Source organism: Idiotropiscis lumnitzeri, chromosome 21 (genome assembly GCF_059441095.1).
Source record: "Idiotropiscis lumnitzeri isolate Australia: NSW breed Sydney's pygmy pipehorse chromosome 21, RoL_Ilum_1.0, whole genome shotgun sequence".
Classification (NCBI taxonomy): Eukaryota; Metazoa; Chordata; class Actinopteri; order Syngnathiformes; family Syngnathidae; genus Idiotropiscis; species Idiotropiscis lumnitzeri.
Genome location: NC_142411.1, coordinates 10,680,646 through 10,695,846, shown reverse-complemented (window position 1 = coordinate 10,695,846; position 15,201 = coordinate 10,680,646). Strand labels below are relative to the sequence as shown.

The 15,201-nt window shown below is 37.9% G+C and overlaps 1 protein-coding gene and 1 long non-coding RNA gene across 2 annotated transcripts in view; one reads left to right on the top strand and one right to left on the bottom strand.

The window, feature by feature from the left end:
- Positions 1-2: 2 nt before the first annotated feature.
- On the bottom strand, positions 3-2,003 carry LOC148316944 (uncharacterized). The gene is made up of 3 exons (XR_015840217.1): positions 1,873-2,003; positions 1,726-1,790; positions 3-181 (listed from the first exon to the last, which is right to left on the bottom strand). It is a non-coding gene; the product is annotated as an uncharacterized LOC148316944 (long non-coding RNA).
- cdk19 (cyclin dependent kinase 19) overlaps positions 1,299-15,201 on the top strand; it is a 39,852-nt gene continuing 25,949 nt past the window's right edge. Inside the window, exons 1-2 of the mRNA XM_088286781.1 lie at positions 1,299-1,555; positions 4,161-4,236. Of these exons, the coding sequence (XP_088142907.1) occupies positions 1,428-1,555; positions 4,161-4,236 (204 nt within the window). The 5' untranslated portion in view covers positions 1,299-1,427. The remainder of the gene's footprint in view (positions 1,556-4,160; positions 4,237-15,201) is intronic.

Sequence of the window (15,201 nt, the reverse complement as noted above, 5' to 3'; positions counted from 1 at the left end):
TATTCTTTAACACTTAGTAGCCACAAAACCAAGTTTATACAGTTTCATGAGGGCAGTATTGCAAAGGATGTCCTGGCCGCTGTGCTGTATGTCTGGAGTGATCATGATCATCAATGGTACATATTTTCAGCTCATCCAGGGTATGAGGATCCAGGAAGTGGGGGGTACGAAAGACTTTTCTCTATAAAGAAACACATCCGAAGCAGTTAGGTCACGAGACATTGTAGGCCTCTTGCAAAAAAACGGATTATCATATATCCAGAATGGCTCATCAATCTGTCAGTGCACCATTCGATTTACTGAAAAAGGTAGTCAGCACCATGAGCAGGTATTTGTAGAAACAACCAATTGACTAGCATCTTCAATAAAGGGATTTCTAATTCTAATTCATGTAACTTTGACCAGTAACAATTCACATCAAAGACGTTGTATGTTTGTGTAAAAATGTTTTAGGATTGAAATAAAAGGTTTTCATAAGTAATCTATGGATTTTTATCAATATGAATTGGTTTAGATGATAATGTCATGAAATTAGGGTTTGTATGCACACTCTATATTTGTAAATGTCAACAAAACACTGAGACTAATAGATTCTACCTGGCACAGTCAGAGGGGTGATTAGTATCGATGTGTGCTTTGACTTAAAAATCACATCAGCCCATCATTCACCGATACAGTATTCCGTGTTTTAAAATTGCATGTATAATTTAGGGTATATTTAAAATTTTATAGTAATACAGTTTATTTTATTTGGTTATTTGGGTTAGATTGTAATTCAATTGTATTCACAAAAAATACAATAAAGTATTTATTAACAATGCACGTTTTAAGAGTATATCCATGCATAAATCAATTAAAATACAATTATTAGTTAAATCAATACAATTAAAATGATTGCATTCTACTTAGAAAACATTAATAATTTGTATTTAAATCTGTGTCGAGTAGAGTTAAGGATTCATTTAGTACGTAATATATTAATTTTTCATTTTTTAAATGATGTTCTATAACGATTTAGCTTTCAGTAAAATATGTGTTAATTCTTCTGTTGCCAAGGTTTTGTACCGTTACTAGTGAACAACGGCGTAAATATATACTACGTAAATCAAACAACCAATCCCTGGATTCTTAAAAGCGTTCAGGAGTACGCAAAGTGTAGTATACCGCGGCGAGATATGCGGTTGTAGTTTTTCAATGTCTCTTCACAAGTAGAAGCAAACAACTCCGTCTGTACACTAAAACTACCTTACCCAGCAACCCTTGTGCGCCAATTAGAAACGTCAACGAGCCAGTGAACATTAAGCGGAGCAGACCAAAATCCCAAACAAGGAAATGGTGGGGGAATAAACCGACCAGATTATTTAATTAATGCATGTAATAATTAATATTTTATTTTATTGTAAATTACGACGTATTTATGGGTTAGAATGGATTACGACTTCAAAACAAAGCTGGCTGCCGAGAGAGAGAGAGTAGAAGATCTGTTCGAATATGAAGGTTGCAAAGTGGGTCGAGGCACCTACGGGCACGTTTATAAAGCTAAACGCAAAGACGGGTAAGATGACCATGGACGTTATTGTTTATATTGATATGTAAGTGACCGCTTGGTGCATTTTGGGAAGCAACACTTGCATGTGTTTACGAACGGCGCGTTAGATTTGAATCCCCTCCCAAAGTGATAGCCCGTGTCTTGTGTTTTTGTTTTCATGTAACGCGCTCACTCACCAGCCGCCCCCTTCCTTCTCCTCTTGCCCCTGCTTGCTCGTCTCCTCTCCCCCCAACACATAGCCCTGCACAACATAGTAGCGGGTCATCTTATTTTTGAAATGTCCTGTCAATAGTGTGCTTGTTATTCATCTTATGCGAACGCACATGAGCGTCAGTCGACTTCACGTCACGCGATAGCTGCCGTTGAGGCTTCCTTTTGCGGTCAAGCCTCCGCTCCAATTCCCAACGCTGCACGATCAAACTTTTTTTTCCCTCTTCATACTCGTAGTTGAACACGAAATTTGTAGTCCTTCACGTTGTCACGCTGAAGCATGTGACACTTAACAATGCTTGTGCGAGGTTTGTGAAATGAACTCCTGATTGAGTGCACGTTCTGGGCTGTATCACAACCGTCCTACCGATTAAATGTTCACATAATTTAACGGAGATTATACTTGATGGCGCAATTTATGTGACACAGTCATGTCAATGTCAATGTTGTCAAACTTTATTGTGTAAGACGTGAAGGTTACAACTCAGACTTGCAAATATTGCAACGTCTCTATTAGTTTTATGCATATAATCAATGCAGAACATGATGCAAGTGGATCTTGTGCATTTGTCACTCTTGTTGAAAATTGATTGTAAAAGAAAAATATGACTAGAGTTTACAAAGCCATGAAATGTAAGCATGAAAAAATAAGGTGTGGAAAATTTACATGAAGTGATGTTGCCTAATATGATTGGTCCTGATGTTTTGGCTTTTCCCTCATATAATAACATTTTATATAATCTAAATTGTATTCAGCTGTAAATGACTGAAAAGTAAATCATATGGTACAACATTGTTATGGTCACATAGTAGGAGAAAAATACAATTACCACAATGAAGTCTTTTATATAACGAAAAAAAAAAAAGCAGAGTTGCAAGAATAATAAAGTTGTAATGTTAAGAGAAGATGTTATATTTATAGAAAAATATGATTAGTGGTGTAATATGACAAGGAAAAAGTCACAATATTACTTCTACTAATACAGTGTTGTTATTTCAGAAACGATAATGATTAAAGACAAGTTTTATGAGAATAGTTGTCATTTTAACAAGAGAATGATAACAATACACACATACCTGAAAGCGGGCGGCACTGTGGCCGACTGGTTCACATGATGACCTCACAGTGCAGAGGTCGTGGGATCAATTCCAGCTTCGGCCTTCCTGTGTGGAGTTTGCCTGTTCTCCCTGTCCCTGCGTGGGTTTTCTCTGGGTACTCCCACATTCCAAAAACATGCATGGTCGGTTGATTGGACACTCTAAATTGCCCCTAGGTGTGAGTGTGAACGCGGATGGTTGTTCATCTCTGTGTGCCCTGCGAATGGCTTGCATAGGCTCCAGCACCCCCCGCGACCCTCGTTAGGAGAAGCGGAACAGATAATGGATGCTTATCTCTTACTCCAGACATCTATTTTATGAGAAGTTTAGTTAATATTAAATATGCTTGGCTTAGCACTCCGGCAAATGTATCAATATCTCCAATGCAAATTAGGCTGAGGTGGGTTTGAGCCGAGTGCCATGAAGCTTTGTTTGATCTGTGTGCGTTGCACATTGAATTGAGTTTTCATTTGATCCTTTCTGCATGCCCCATCTCCGGTTTAGTCCTGCTTATTAGCATCTTTTTGAATATCTCAAGATTCACAACACCATTATTTTGTCAGATTGGGTTTCCTTTAGGTCACTGATGGTGTTGTGGTACATTCGCATGACTTTGATGTAGGAAGCGTTGGTTGAGTTCCCATTTAGTGACGGTGTGAATGGTGTCGTCTACCTTTCACCTGACGTCTGTTGCGATAAGTTCCAACAGTCCTTGAACCTAAACAGGATAATCAGTTTTTAAAATGAATGAGCATTTTTCTTTGGTTAACTTGTACAACCTTGTGAAAACAGTATTTTCACAATATAATCATAGGTTAAATACCTCTTCTGCAAATGTTGACCAATATGAGTCAAAAGTCTTTATACATATTTAGAAACGAAATAATGAAGTCATCCATCCATTATCTATACCGCTTCTCCTCACTAGGGTCGCGGGGGCGCTGGAGCCTATCCCAGCTATCTTTGGGCAATAGGCAGGGGACACCCTGAATTGGTTGCCAGCCAATCGCAGGGCACACTGAGACAAACAACCATCCGCGCCCACACTCATACCTAGGGGCAATTTAGAGTATCCATTCCACCTGCCATGCATGTTTTGGAATGTGGGAGGAAACCGGAGTACCCGGAGGAAACCCACACAGGCACGGGGAGAACATGCAAACTCCACACAGGATGGCCGGAGCCGGGATTGAACCCACGGCCGATGCTGTTTCTCACTGTGAGGCCATCGTGCTAACTACTCGGCCACCGTGCCGCCCTTAATGAAGTCATATTTTCTCTAATTTATTTTTTTCCCCTACAGGATAGACGAGAAGGAATATGCATTGAAACAGATAGAAGGCACTGGAATTTCAATGTCTGCGTGCAGGGAAATTGCTGTAAGTTACATTTTGATTTGTGCTGTGGCAAAAATAATGCGTTGTCCTCATCCCATTATGTTCATCTAGCCATCCATAGTTGTTGATTTTAAATTGAGCAGAATGGGTTACTTTTGTCCAAGGGTGGGTTTACTATTTGAACCCTGTAAATTGGGTTAAAGAGGTAAAGATTGAATTTGGACGGATAGTTTTGTGTACTAACGCTGAAATGAATTTTTCATGTTACATTCTTAGAAAATGGTCAGGCAGTAACATCAAATTGGCTTCCCCTGTTTAAGCCATATTCTGATTCCATATTACTGCCAGTCCCAAGCCTGGATAGAATGGGTAGAAAAGCAAGTGAGAGTGAGGAGGCCAGAGAGTAGGAGCAAGCGTAAACAAAAAAAAAAAACATTCTAAGCGAGCGCTTGGAGAAAAAGTGTGGGAACTATAAACTTGCAATATCATTCAGAGTTCTTGCATAAAGCACATTTTTGCGCACACAAAACACATTGTTGTGCTCAAAATCCCCCATAATATGTAACTCAAGTTTTTTTTTTTCAGTATTATAGTGCATCTGTTCACTTACCAATCACATATTTTCACTTTAGCACTGTGTGGTGTTGCGCCTCTAAAAATTAGTGGTGTACATAAATGGAAAATTCTTGGCCTAAACTGAAAATGAGGAAACCAAGGCAAAATTAAAAAAAAAACACAGCAAGAAATAATACTAACTTTAAAAAAGCTTGATAATTTTCTTTACTTTGCCAAATTTACAAGCTCCGTGTTTCCTTTCCGAGCGCCTTCTGAGCCTTCATGGCTCCTCGGAGAGGCAGTCCTCGGCGGCCAGGCACTCTTCTCGCCCCGAGCAGATTGTCGGCTGCCACAGCTGGCAGTACCGGCAGCGTGACGCGTTGCTATCAACGACCGGATCCATTTTTTTCCTAATATAAAGTCTAATCTTTCCCCGGTCCCCAAGGCAGAGTCTTGGAATGTCCAAGTATTGGCAAGCCGCAACAGAGACCGAGATTTCGCACTTATTATTATATTTTGTATTGCGTTATCACAACATCCCCTCTGTGTTGTTGTGACACAAGTCCTACGGCCATCTCTAATCTCGTTCGACACTGAGTATGATGACAATAAAGGGCATTCTGATTCTGATTCAGATTTTCTGCAGAATATCTTGATGTCCGAATTTTTGGTGCATCAGAGGTAAAAACCCCAAATTTTCTGGATCAGTCTTGCAATATATATTGTGGAAGGAGCCCTAACTGCTGATGACAAATGCAACTGATATAGCTATTTAAGTGTATAATGTGAAACAATGATGACCAAAGACATTTACATTTTTGCTGTATTCAACATGTTAATCAAACAATGAGCATTGGGGGCTTTAATTATGGTTATTTAGTCATAGTATTGGGGCATCCAGGTTTAATTGTTGTCACAATTTCAAGTTTTGAGTTCAGTAAAGATGATAGGATTACAACTGGTTAACACTGACGTGAGGTGATGTGATGGCAATTGTTAACTCGCTAGAAAATTACACAGGGCAAAGAAGTAAGCCCTGTGGGACTAATCGAACAAGACAACTGCCTGCAGAGAGTGAGTGTCAAAAATCAATATGGTCCTTGCTTTGACAAAGTTTGACATAATCCCTGAACATTTGAAACAGATGGATAGGGGTTTGAAACCAATGCGATTCAAGTTAGAAACATCAAAATAGGGATTGTGATTCTCGTAATTACTGCCGGTAATGTAGTGCGAATTAGGAATGTCTTGAAATTCAAAGCATTTTTGAAGCCAGCTTCACAGGGGGCTCTCAGTTTAGGACACTGTTCTCCCACAATCCAACTTTGTGCTCACATTCAGAATACGGTATGTTTGAACACTAACCCAAAAAGACCCAGTAATAAATTCATAATTACATTAAATCAGGTTGAAAAACACCTCTAGGGTTTAATTGTTTATTGAAAACAAAAGATTACAATCTGAATGTTACGTATTTTTACACCACTGTTCAAACTCTTTCATTCCATTCATTTTTTAACCTCAAGATGTCATTTATTCATTCCCACATTAACAGAGGACCTCCTGTATATAGTGCTGGAGAAATAAAACGTTCAAAATCTGCCAAATATTAGGCATTTTTGCCTGAAGTGGAAAGTGCAAACATTGCTTTTGAAGATGACCAGAATCAATTTTCTTCAGTTCAGATAACTTAATTGATATAAACAGTAAAATGGAGTCAACAACTTGACTAGTCAAGTGAAATTAGGGGTTGAGGCTAAAGTGTTTGTGGTGGTGATGGTGGGAGTAGAGGGGGTGTGAGCTGAAAGCATGTCAGCGTGACACTCCGTCAGTCCATCCAAGTGCGGCAGAGTGAGAACATGGCCCCTTCGACGTTCCGTTAGCGAGTTATGTAACAGTCTATAGTTTCCACTTGGCAATGTTCACATAGCGTCAGCCTATGTGCCGTGCCAGTGACATTACGCAAACACATCTTGTGATATTGTGCAAACACACTGTAACCAAACTCAATTTTGCATGACCTCTTGATACACATTAACGTTTGAACATTTGTTTCTGTGAATATGAACTATTTATGAATTCACAGAAATTCACAGTAATTGGTGGCTCATGTGAATCGGTATTCTTTGGGCTTGACTTGGGGTGAGCGCTCGGTTTTGCATTGTAATTGAGCGTAACCAACATTGAAGGCAAATAATGGAGAGAAAACAATGCAATATACATGACTACAGAGGACCAGACATGAAATGAGAGAAGGGGGCATATATCGTGAAAAATACAATACAGAAATATAATAAATCATTTATAATATAAGTTTATTTAGTCCTAACTAATTTCAACAGCAAGAGGAGATACAGGAAATAGAAAAATAGCATGCAAGGGATGAGATGTACAAGATGTACAATGCACAAAATAGAAACCTTAATTATTGTCCGTGCATGAATTATCCCGTCCAATCAGCAATATTATTTGTTATTTTATTTTGACAAGTGAGATGTGATTCATTTACCGGCTAATTAATCTGTAGTCCCTTTATAGAAAACTAAAGTAAAGCCAGTTTTACTGATATTATTTTTTGTTTGTTGTATTTTGCTACGGGGAGTGCTCACTTTTAATTCGGATTTAGTTTAGTTTTTCTAATGGACGACACAACTAACCTGTTAAGAAATGACAAATTTATTGGATTATTTTGAGATTAAAATGTATTTTTATTCCCAGTTTTATATAATGATATACAGTAACACCCCGGTTATCGCGGTTAATGGGGACCGAGACCACCCGCGAAAACTGACAATCCGCGAAGCAGCGGCGCCCCTTCAAAAATGCTTAAAAAAACCTATACAGGTATACAGTATACCCCCCTGTATACAGTACACCATTTAAAGAATACGGGTAGAGAGAGAGAGAGTGAAATTCATGTTATAACAAAAAAAAACAAATTAATATTAAAACTTATTATTTTTTTATTCCCCAGCCATTATTTTTGTATTTATTCAATTACTTCTTTTTGTATTTATTTAATTACTTCGACTTTTACCTGCTGGTACGCCGTCCGGTGTGCCCTGTGAAATGAAAGGTGGCATTCTTCATTTATTTATTTATTCATTTATTCATTCATAACTGACAGCCTCGCGCTCCGCTCGTGCCCGGGCGGAAGAGGTGCTCCTCTTCGGCTTAATTGTCACGCACGCCGGACCTGCTCCCCCGAAGCGTGTCTCCGTTCGGTTGAACTCGGTTTCATTCTGACTCTCCGACTTGGTCAGACGCCCATTTTTAGGGTGCGGGCTGACAAATTTTTAAAAAGGGTTTGATTAACAAAGGTTGATTTTTAGTACGGCCCACGAATCGGCCCTTGTGCGTGTGATGAACCCACTCGTGAACTGGGCAAACGACAAAAAAGTTTTATGACGGTCAAGGCCATAATTGTATTGAGAGAGTGGCCGGAGGGCGGGGGACTGACCAGCAAAAAGGGGTCAAGTGCTCAGCTCTGATCGTTATCATAAAGCGGTGGAATTTATATCATGTTATGAATTTCAGGCTGCATTGTGCATCGCTGGGCCTGACTAATAATCACCATTGTAGTTCATCGTATGTTTGATGGGGTTCTTTGTGCTGGGGGAAATCTCAATGACCATCTCCACACTGCTTCACACTGTGGTGTTTGCCATAAAAATTCGGGTCCAACCCAAACTTCAATGTTGACGTGGGTAATGACAGTGGCACCTGGAAGGGGACGGTTGGGAGAAACCACAAATGTTGAACTCCTCAGCCTTTTTCCTGTTACTGTGTGGATGGAAAGGCCTGTCTTTGTTGGCAAGTTTCAGTTAACTGGATTCATTCATCTCTCTGCCAAATAATGTAGAAGTGAGTTGTTAAATGTGTTGCTGATGACAAATGATTTCCCTGAGACGTAAGTCATTTAGACATTGTTATAAAGGTGTCATTGACTGTGTCAGTTGACTCAGACTCAGAATTGTAATTATATTATAATTTCGATTAAAGGGAAATTCAACCCACGCCAAAACTTTTTGCATAAAAAAAATGTTAATTAGAAACAATAACCCGCAATGGTCACTAAAAAACTGCCTAAAAGTCATCATGAATTAAAAAAAAAATTATAACAATGCTTTATTTTTGTGATGCTACTAAAAACTAAAATAATGAGAGTGGCTGGAAATTATGTTACCAGTATCTTACTATTTAGTTACACAATCCTTTGAGGTAGTCAAAGTAATTCTGTAACTTGACTTCTCCACCTGTCGATAAATTATTTGGCCCACTCCTTGCTTTATTTTTAGCCATGTATTTTTGGGTCATTATCCTGTTGGACGACCTATGATCTGCAACCGAGGCCCATCTTTTGGACATCTTGGAGCGCTTTTTGCTACTGAATGCTTCGATATTCTGATTCTTTTCAGCCAACGGTGGATGGTTTTCATGAGTTAATTTTAAGTCATATTTGAAGTTTTACTTTTGACTGTAACAAGATAGTTCACTGACCCTTGTTGTTTTTCTTTCTTTGACTGAAGAGTACCAATAGTTTTTGTCCGTGTGTATAAATAAACAATCAAAACATTCTCACCAAAACCAAATGATCTTTGTATCTTTGTAATTGATTTGACTGCAGTATTTGACTGACACTGTCTCTCTGGATTTGTCATTGATAGGAAAAAGAAAATGCAAGTAATGCAGTAGGTTGTCAGGCCTTTGGTCACTCTCGGTCACTTTTATAAGTGTTGATTCACTACCATTCTCCTATTTCACTCCTCTGTGATTTTAACCACGGTTTACCGATCAATTTTCTTCACTTTACTGATAGACTCTTGAAATGAAATGTATTATTATAATTAGGGCTTAATCAATGTGGATTTGTTTAAGACCAATGCAGATTCCGATATTTGGGAGAACTAAATTCTGATAACCGATTAATCAGTTAATTTAAAAATATCTAATGAACAAAATAATGTATATTTTCCAGCCAAGAATGAACTCAAAATCAGGGCGATTCTCTTTTTTTTTTTTTTTTTTTGCTAATGTCGGCTGTTTAAATTGGCCGGTCAATTAATCGTGCGAGCCCTAATTATTATTATTGTAATTGAGCAATCTGATATCCTGGTTGTATTTTATGACATATATTTGGTATGTGTGTCGGACATTCAGAATATGTATGAAAAAATTAACTACTATTACTTTAAATCTGTGTTGTAAAAAAAACAACAACAAAAAAAAAAACATACTCCCAACTTTCTGCCTCATTCATGAGATAGAAATAGACTAATTAAAAACATTTGGAATAATCTACACTATTTACTATTCATATCGTTGTCACCATGGATACTTGTAGAGTGAGCACCATCAAGCTGGTATAGTCCTGTCAAGCTTGCTATCCAAACAAGTCATGCATGATTTGCTGCTGCGTGTAAGAGTTGCATCAGATGGAATGCAAAATACAGATTTTGGCGAATAAAATGCCTATGCAGCTCAATAATGTTTCATTATTTCAAAATTTTGCACTGAGCCGTGAAGGATCCCTAATGCCATACTGTGATGATCAATGTTTGTTAGTTGTAACCATCCAGGAAAGTATAACCTGCTTTCTGTTTCTATTTTTGGTGTTGAGCTGTGTGTAAATGATGAAACGAGGGACAATTATCTATGTTCTACAAATGGATGGAAAAAATTTTATACGAGAGCCATCCATGCATTATCCGACATACCACACCTTTTTCATGTTCACTGACAAATGAAGTGCAGGAATTTTCTGCACGGTTCAATTCATTAGAGTCACATCTTGAAAATTATTATTTATTTGTTTATAATTTCTTACATATTATTTCAATCAGATCAACAGCAACAGGTCTTGATTCTGACGGTTCAAGAAAGACCAGTGTTGCACAAAAGAATGAGATGAAAATGCAACACCCAATGTTAATGAGTTTGGAACATGAAATGATCGTACTAAAAAACAAGATTAAATGTCACAATAAAGAGAGGAGGCTGAGAAATTATATTTTCAGGTTTTCGTTGAGGTGGAGCCGCTCACATTTTTATAATGGCCGATGGATAATTAATCAAATGCGCTATTAGCTGCGCCATGCGGGTTCCTTTGAACTTTGTCTTGATGCTTGTTTGACGTGTGTGTGCAGGTGGGTGTGTGTGTGTTCATGTGCGTGGGGGTGCGCGTGCGCGTGTGCGTGTGTGTGTGTGTCTGCTTTACCAAGCTTCATGTTCACTTTTTTTTTTTTAAATATCCAAGGTTTTGCTTTGAAATAACTTAAAGGAACTTACTTTAACCCTCCTTTGAATCTGAAAATTCAGGCTTGGTATTTTATCACAACGACAGATTCACATCTCAATTCGAGTCACCACTTATTCGTGTGCAACCCTTATATGCACGTGTGTATACATTTAATATACAGTCTCTCGATAAGTTCAGTGCTTAAGAAGTGCAGTCTACATTCACATATCGTTCGTGAAACATGAAAAGTCGATATGACAAAGCTACAGATTTGTTTGCATTATTTCTGTAATCTTATTTATGACTTACTGACTTGAAGTGTCGTATAGTTCTGGTTAGGGTATAGCAAGACTGCAAGTCAAAGTGTTTGATAAGATAACTCTAATTGAAGTAGATAAACAGTCTTTAATATTAATCCCTTTATTATAGAGTAAGCCTAACCTATTCGAACAAAATATTTATGTAAAATAAATCTGATATCTAATTGCAGGAGTGCCCAATCGATTGCGATCGACTGGTCGACTGCGTACTGCTGAAGGGGTCGGGGAAGATTTTTTTTTTTTTTGTGCGTGGTATTATTATGTAATAATAATATTAAAATTGTGTTTACATTCATTCTGAGGTAGTTTGCTTTTATTTTCATTGAAACATCAAATGGGTATACGTTAAAAATGTTTAACAGGTGTAGGTTGCCTTCCTTTCATCCACTCAGGTTTTGGTTATTCATTAACTTTCTTGCTTGCCTTTTTTTCATGAGTTTTTTTTTTTTGCCACGGGTTGTCAGAGGAATTCTCCCTGCCTCTTCAGTAATAATGAATTTATAGAAAATTTCACAGTTAATACAGGGACGGACCCAAAATCTGAATTACACCACGTCAAGAACAAAAGCATAATTTCTACGTGATGGTTACGGTTTTCTTCCCAGCATGAACTATTTTTTTCTAAACACGTAGTTCACTATACAAACATTTGTAAAGTGGACTGCTGTAAAGTATATTTGCAGTCTAGGTGGACTGTCAAAGCTCAAACATTGCATTTCCATGGGTTCAATGAATCCTGCAGCTATTATTACCTGCTTTGTTTAAACAAAAACACGAGAAGATTTTTAGCAGCTTCCCGAGTGTGGCCCTGTTGTCAAGGTTGCAACTGTGCTGTCTAATCTAATTCGGATCAAGCATTAAATAGTAATAAATCTACAGTCTGTATTCTGTTATTGACACTAAATGGTCGCTGCTGCAACACTCAGCCGAGCCAGTGGCTGCCACTTAAATTCTGGACGTTGATGTTGCTCTACAGCTACACAAACATCCGCATGAAAGGAGATTTATCGACCTATTGCTTCCCAACTATATGTTAGAAAGCTCGGGTACTTCTGATATTTCTGCATTACTTCTACGTACTACGTTCATGTTGACATGCTCATATTCGTCAACAAGAACTAGTCTGTTCTAGGTACTTGTTTTATGTGGCATGTTTATGACAAATGAATTGGTTCTTTTTCTTGGACCTTGGTTATTATTCTTGGAATAAATAAACCGGTGACAAAAAAAACAAACCAAAAAAAAAAAAAACTTTGTTTTTCATTTGTAATTTTCTGCCATTTGAATCGCCCCAAACGCAAAAGTGGCAATGAAGCAAATCTTTAACAGGTCACAGGGCGCTAATCTGTAAATCTTTTTGTAGACTGATTGAGTTTTGTTTCCGATCACTGTCTGGTTTTTTGTTTCTCTGTAAACATGTGACGTCGGTTTTAGTGAGATTCCACTTTTCCTTGCGTTGTCTGTATGCCACTTTGGTTCGCTTGTGTTGAACAAAACTCCTGCACTTTCTCATTAAATTCCCATTCCCTTTTTGAGACCCTTTAAAGATTGACTGGCAGGAATGCAACTTTGGTGCGGTTATTTGGAACTCCTCCAGCGAGTGCTTTTCCTGTGAGCCTCTTATGAAAACATGACCTATTTTACCAAAAATGAGGACTGACCATCCCATTTTCTCTGTGACATGCTCCTATTCTTTTATTTTTGTGGCTTTGTCACTACATTTTTGTAATAATTTAAACGTGATTAGATTGATTGTATGTTGCTATACGGTACATACCATCGTGCGAAAAGCACACCCTCCATCTCTGTAGATGCCTAACAATGCAGACAAGCAAGTTACAGGATTTAGCTGACCTTGGAACATTTTCTCGCAGAACACTAGAGGCCCAGTCTGGGTTACAAATGAGTGATTGTGACTGAGTTGTGATATTCCAGGACCTGGTTTTATATTTTTCAAAGTTCCTAAAGCAACTGATTGTGACATAATACGCTGCTGGGATACAAGTATGTGTTTTGTTTATGTCAAAGTTTCAGATGGCTTGAGAGAATCAATTATTCGGTGCCGATTCATAATCATTACTAGGATTAGTGGAGGAACCATACAGCAGTCAAGAAAGGTTAGGATTGAACTGAAAATGTGAGTAGACGACTGTATTTCATTAATAGAAGTCTGTCTATGATTTCAGCGTAAAGGTGGCTGTCAAGATCCCAAAGCTCTCTCGTTCTGGTCGTTAATAATGCACAAGAATATCAACGTGGAGCCAATCTCAACCAATTCAGTTTGCAAACCTGGCGATTCTACAATGCTAGAAATTATCTCCGTCTATGCGAGAACCGTGTGCTCACTTTGAAGTGGAATTTCTAGTTTTTCCTCTTAGCAATTACCCTCAGGGCTTGGTAGGATGGAGGACCCTCCCAAAGAAGACATTGTTACGACTTTTGAGTCAAACAAGTTTGGCTTGTCTTCAAGCACTCATGTCAAAACCGGATGGTCTCTTGGGCCAGCATGGATGTTTGCTGATAATCGTCTTGATCACAATAAGTTAGTGAGTTAAGACCTCATCTTATGCAACTTTGCTGTTCTAATTTCAACAGCCGTCTGTCGAGTTTCCCAGCTAGCTGGATGGTTCCATGAAATAGAATTCAGTGGAGCGATCAGATCCATTTTATTATTGAGATCGGCCGTTCCAATGATGTTGGCTGTGAAAATCAATTGCACATTGAGTCTGCTTTTTGCCTGTCAAAATATGCTTCTCAGAAAAGGATTTTAAGATTCAGCGTTGTCCTAAAGAAAAGCAGAAAATATCATGCCTCTGTTACTCCTCCATAAGAATGCAGTTATCTATGGAAAGATGATAAAGAAAAGTTCGCGGGTGAACCTGTGGTGAGAGTAAATGAGGGGAAAGGGTCCACCTCTGTAACTGAACTGACACTCACACATTTTTTTCATGTTTAAATTGAGGCAGCAGTGGTAGCATTATTATCAGTTGCACGTATTCCGCACCCCCAATGTTTAATTTTAACGTATTAAATGCTACATAAATCCGTTATACATCCAGAAACAGAACACACAGGACCATGCGATTCCTCCCTTTGATAAAACACCAATTTAAATATGGGCAAAATGTGAGCATGTTTGTTTGTTTTTGTTTTTTGATTTTTTTTTTTCAAACCAATGTGAGTCACAGTATCTTCATATATTCAATACTCAATTCATGTATAAAAGATCCAGCCTTCTTCACCAATAAAGGGTTCGAACAATCCACAAATTACTCCCCAAGCAAACAGTCTTCTTGCTTAAAAATTAACATCCAAGAAGGCACAAAACTGCTGGACAGTAAACCAAGATTGAATGCAATAACTCATTTTCATACATACATATATATATATACATATATATATACATAGTTACATAGTCACATATATTAGGGCTGTCAAAATTAAAGTGTTGACTCAAGTCTTATTTATTTAAAAAATAATTCGCATACTTTTCATATCCAAATTCAAATATTAGCTGTACATCTTTAGTACATCAGCTCAGAACAAAACACCGCCCTCAAGTTTCCGCCTTCCAAACCAACACTGCTGGAGTGTGGTGCTTGTCGGGAGACCTAAATGTACTGTGGAAGCTTGGAGAATTCTAAGAAAAATGCCAGACTCTGTTAGATCATATTAATGGATCAAAGAAAGCTATTAGAACAGTCTTTGATTTAAAATCCACTTCATATTTGGTGACTTTACATTAAATCCAAGATATTGTTCAAGTAAATTCCTGTACAAGCTTCACGAAAAATAGTGGTTGAAAAATGCGATAAATCACAATTAATTACGGATTTTTTTGCGATTAATTTGTTAAAAAAATGTAAGCGCTTGACGGCACTAATTATTTATTTT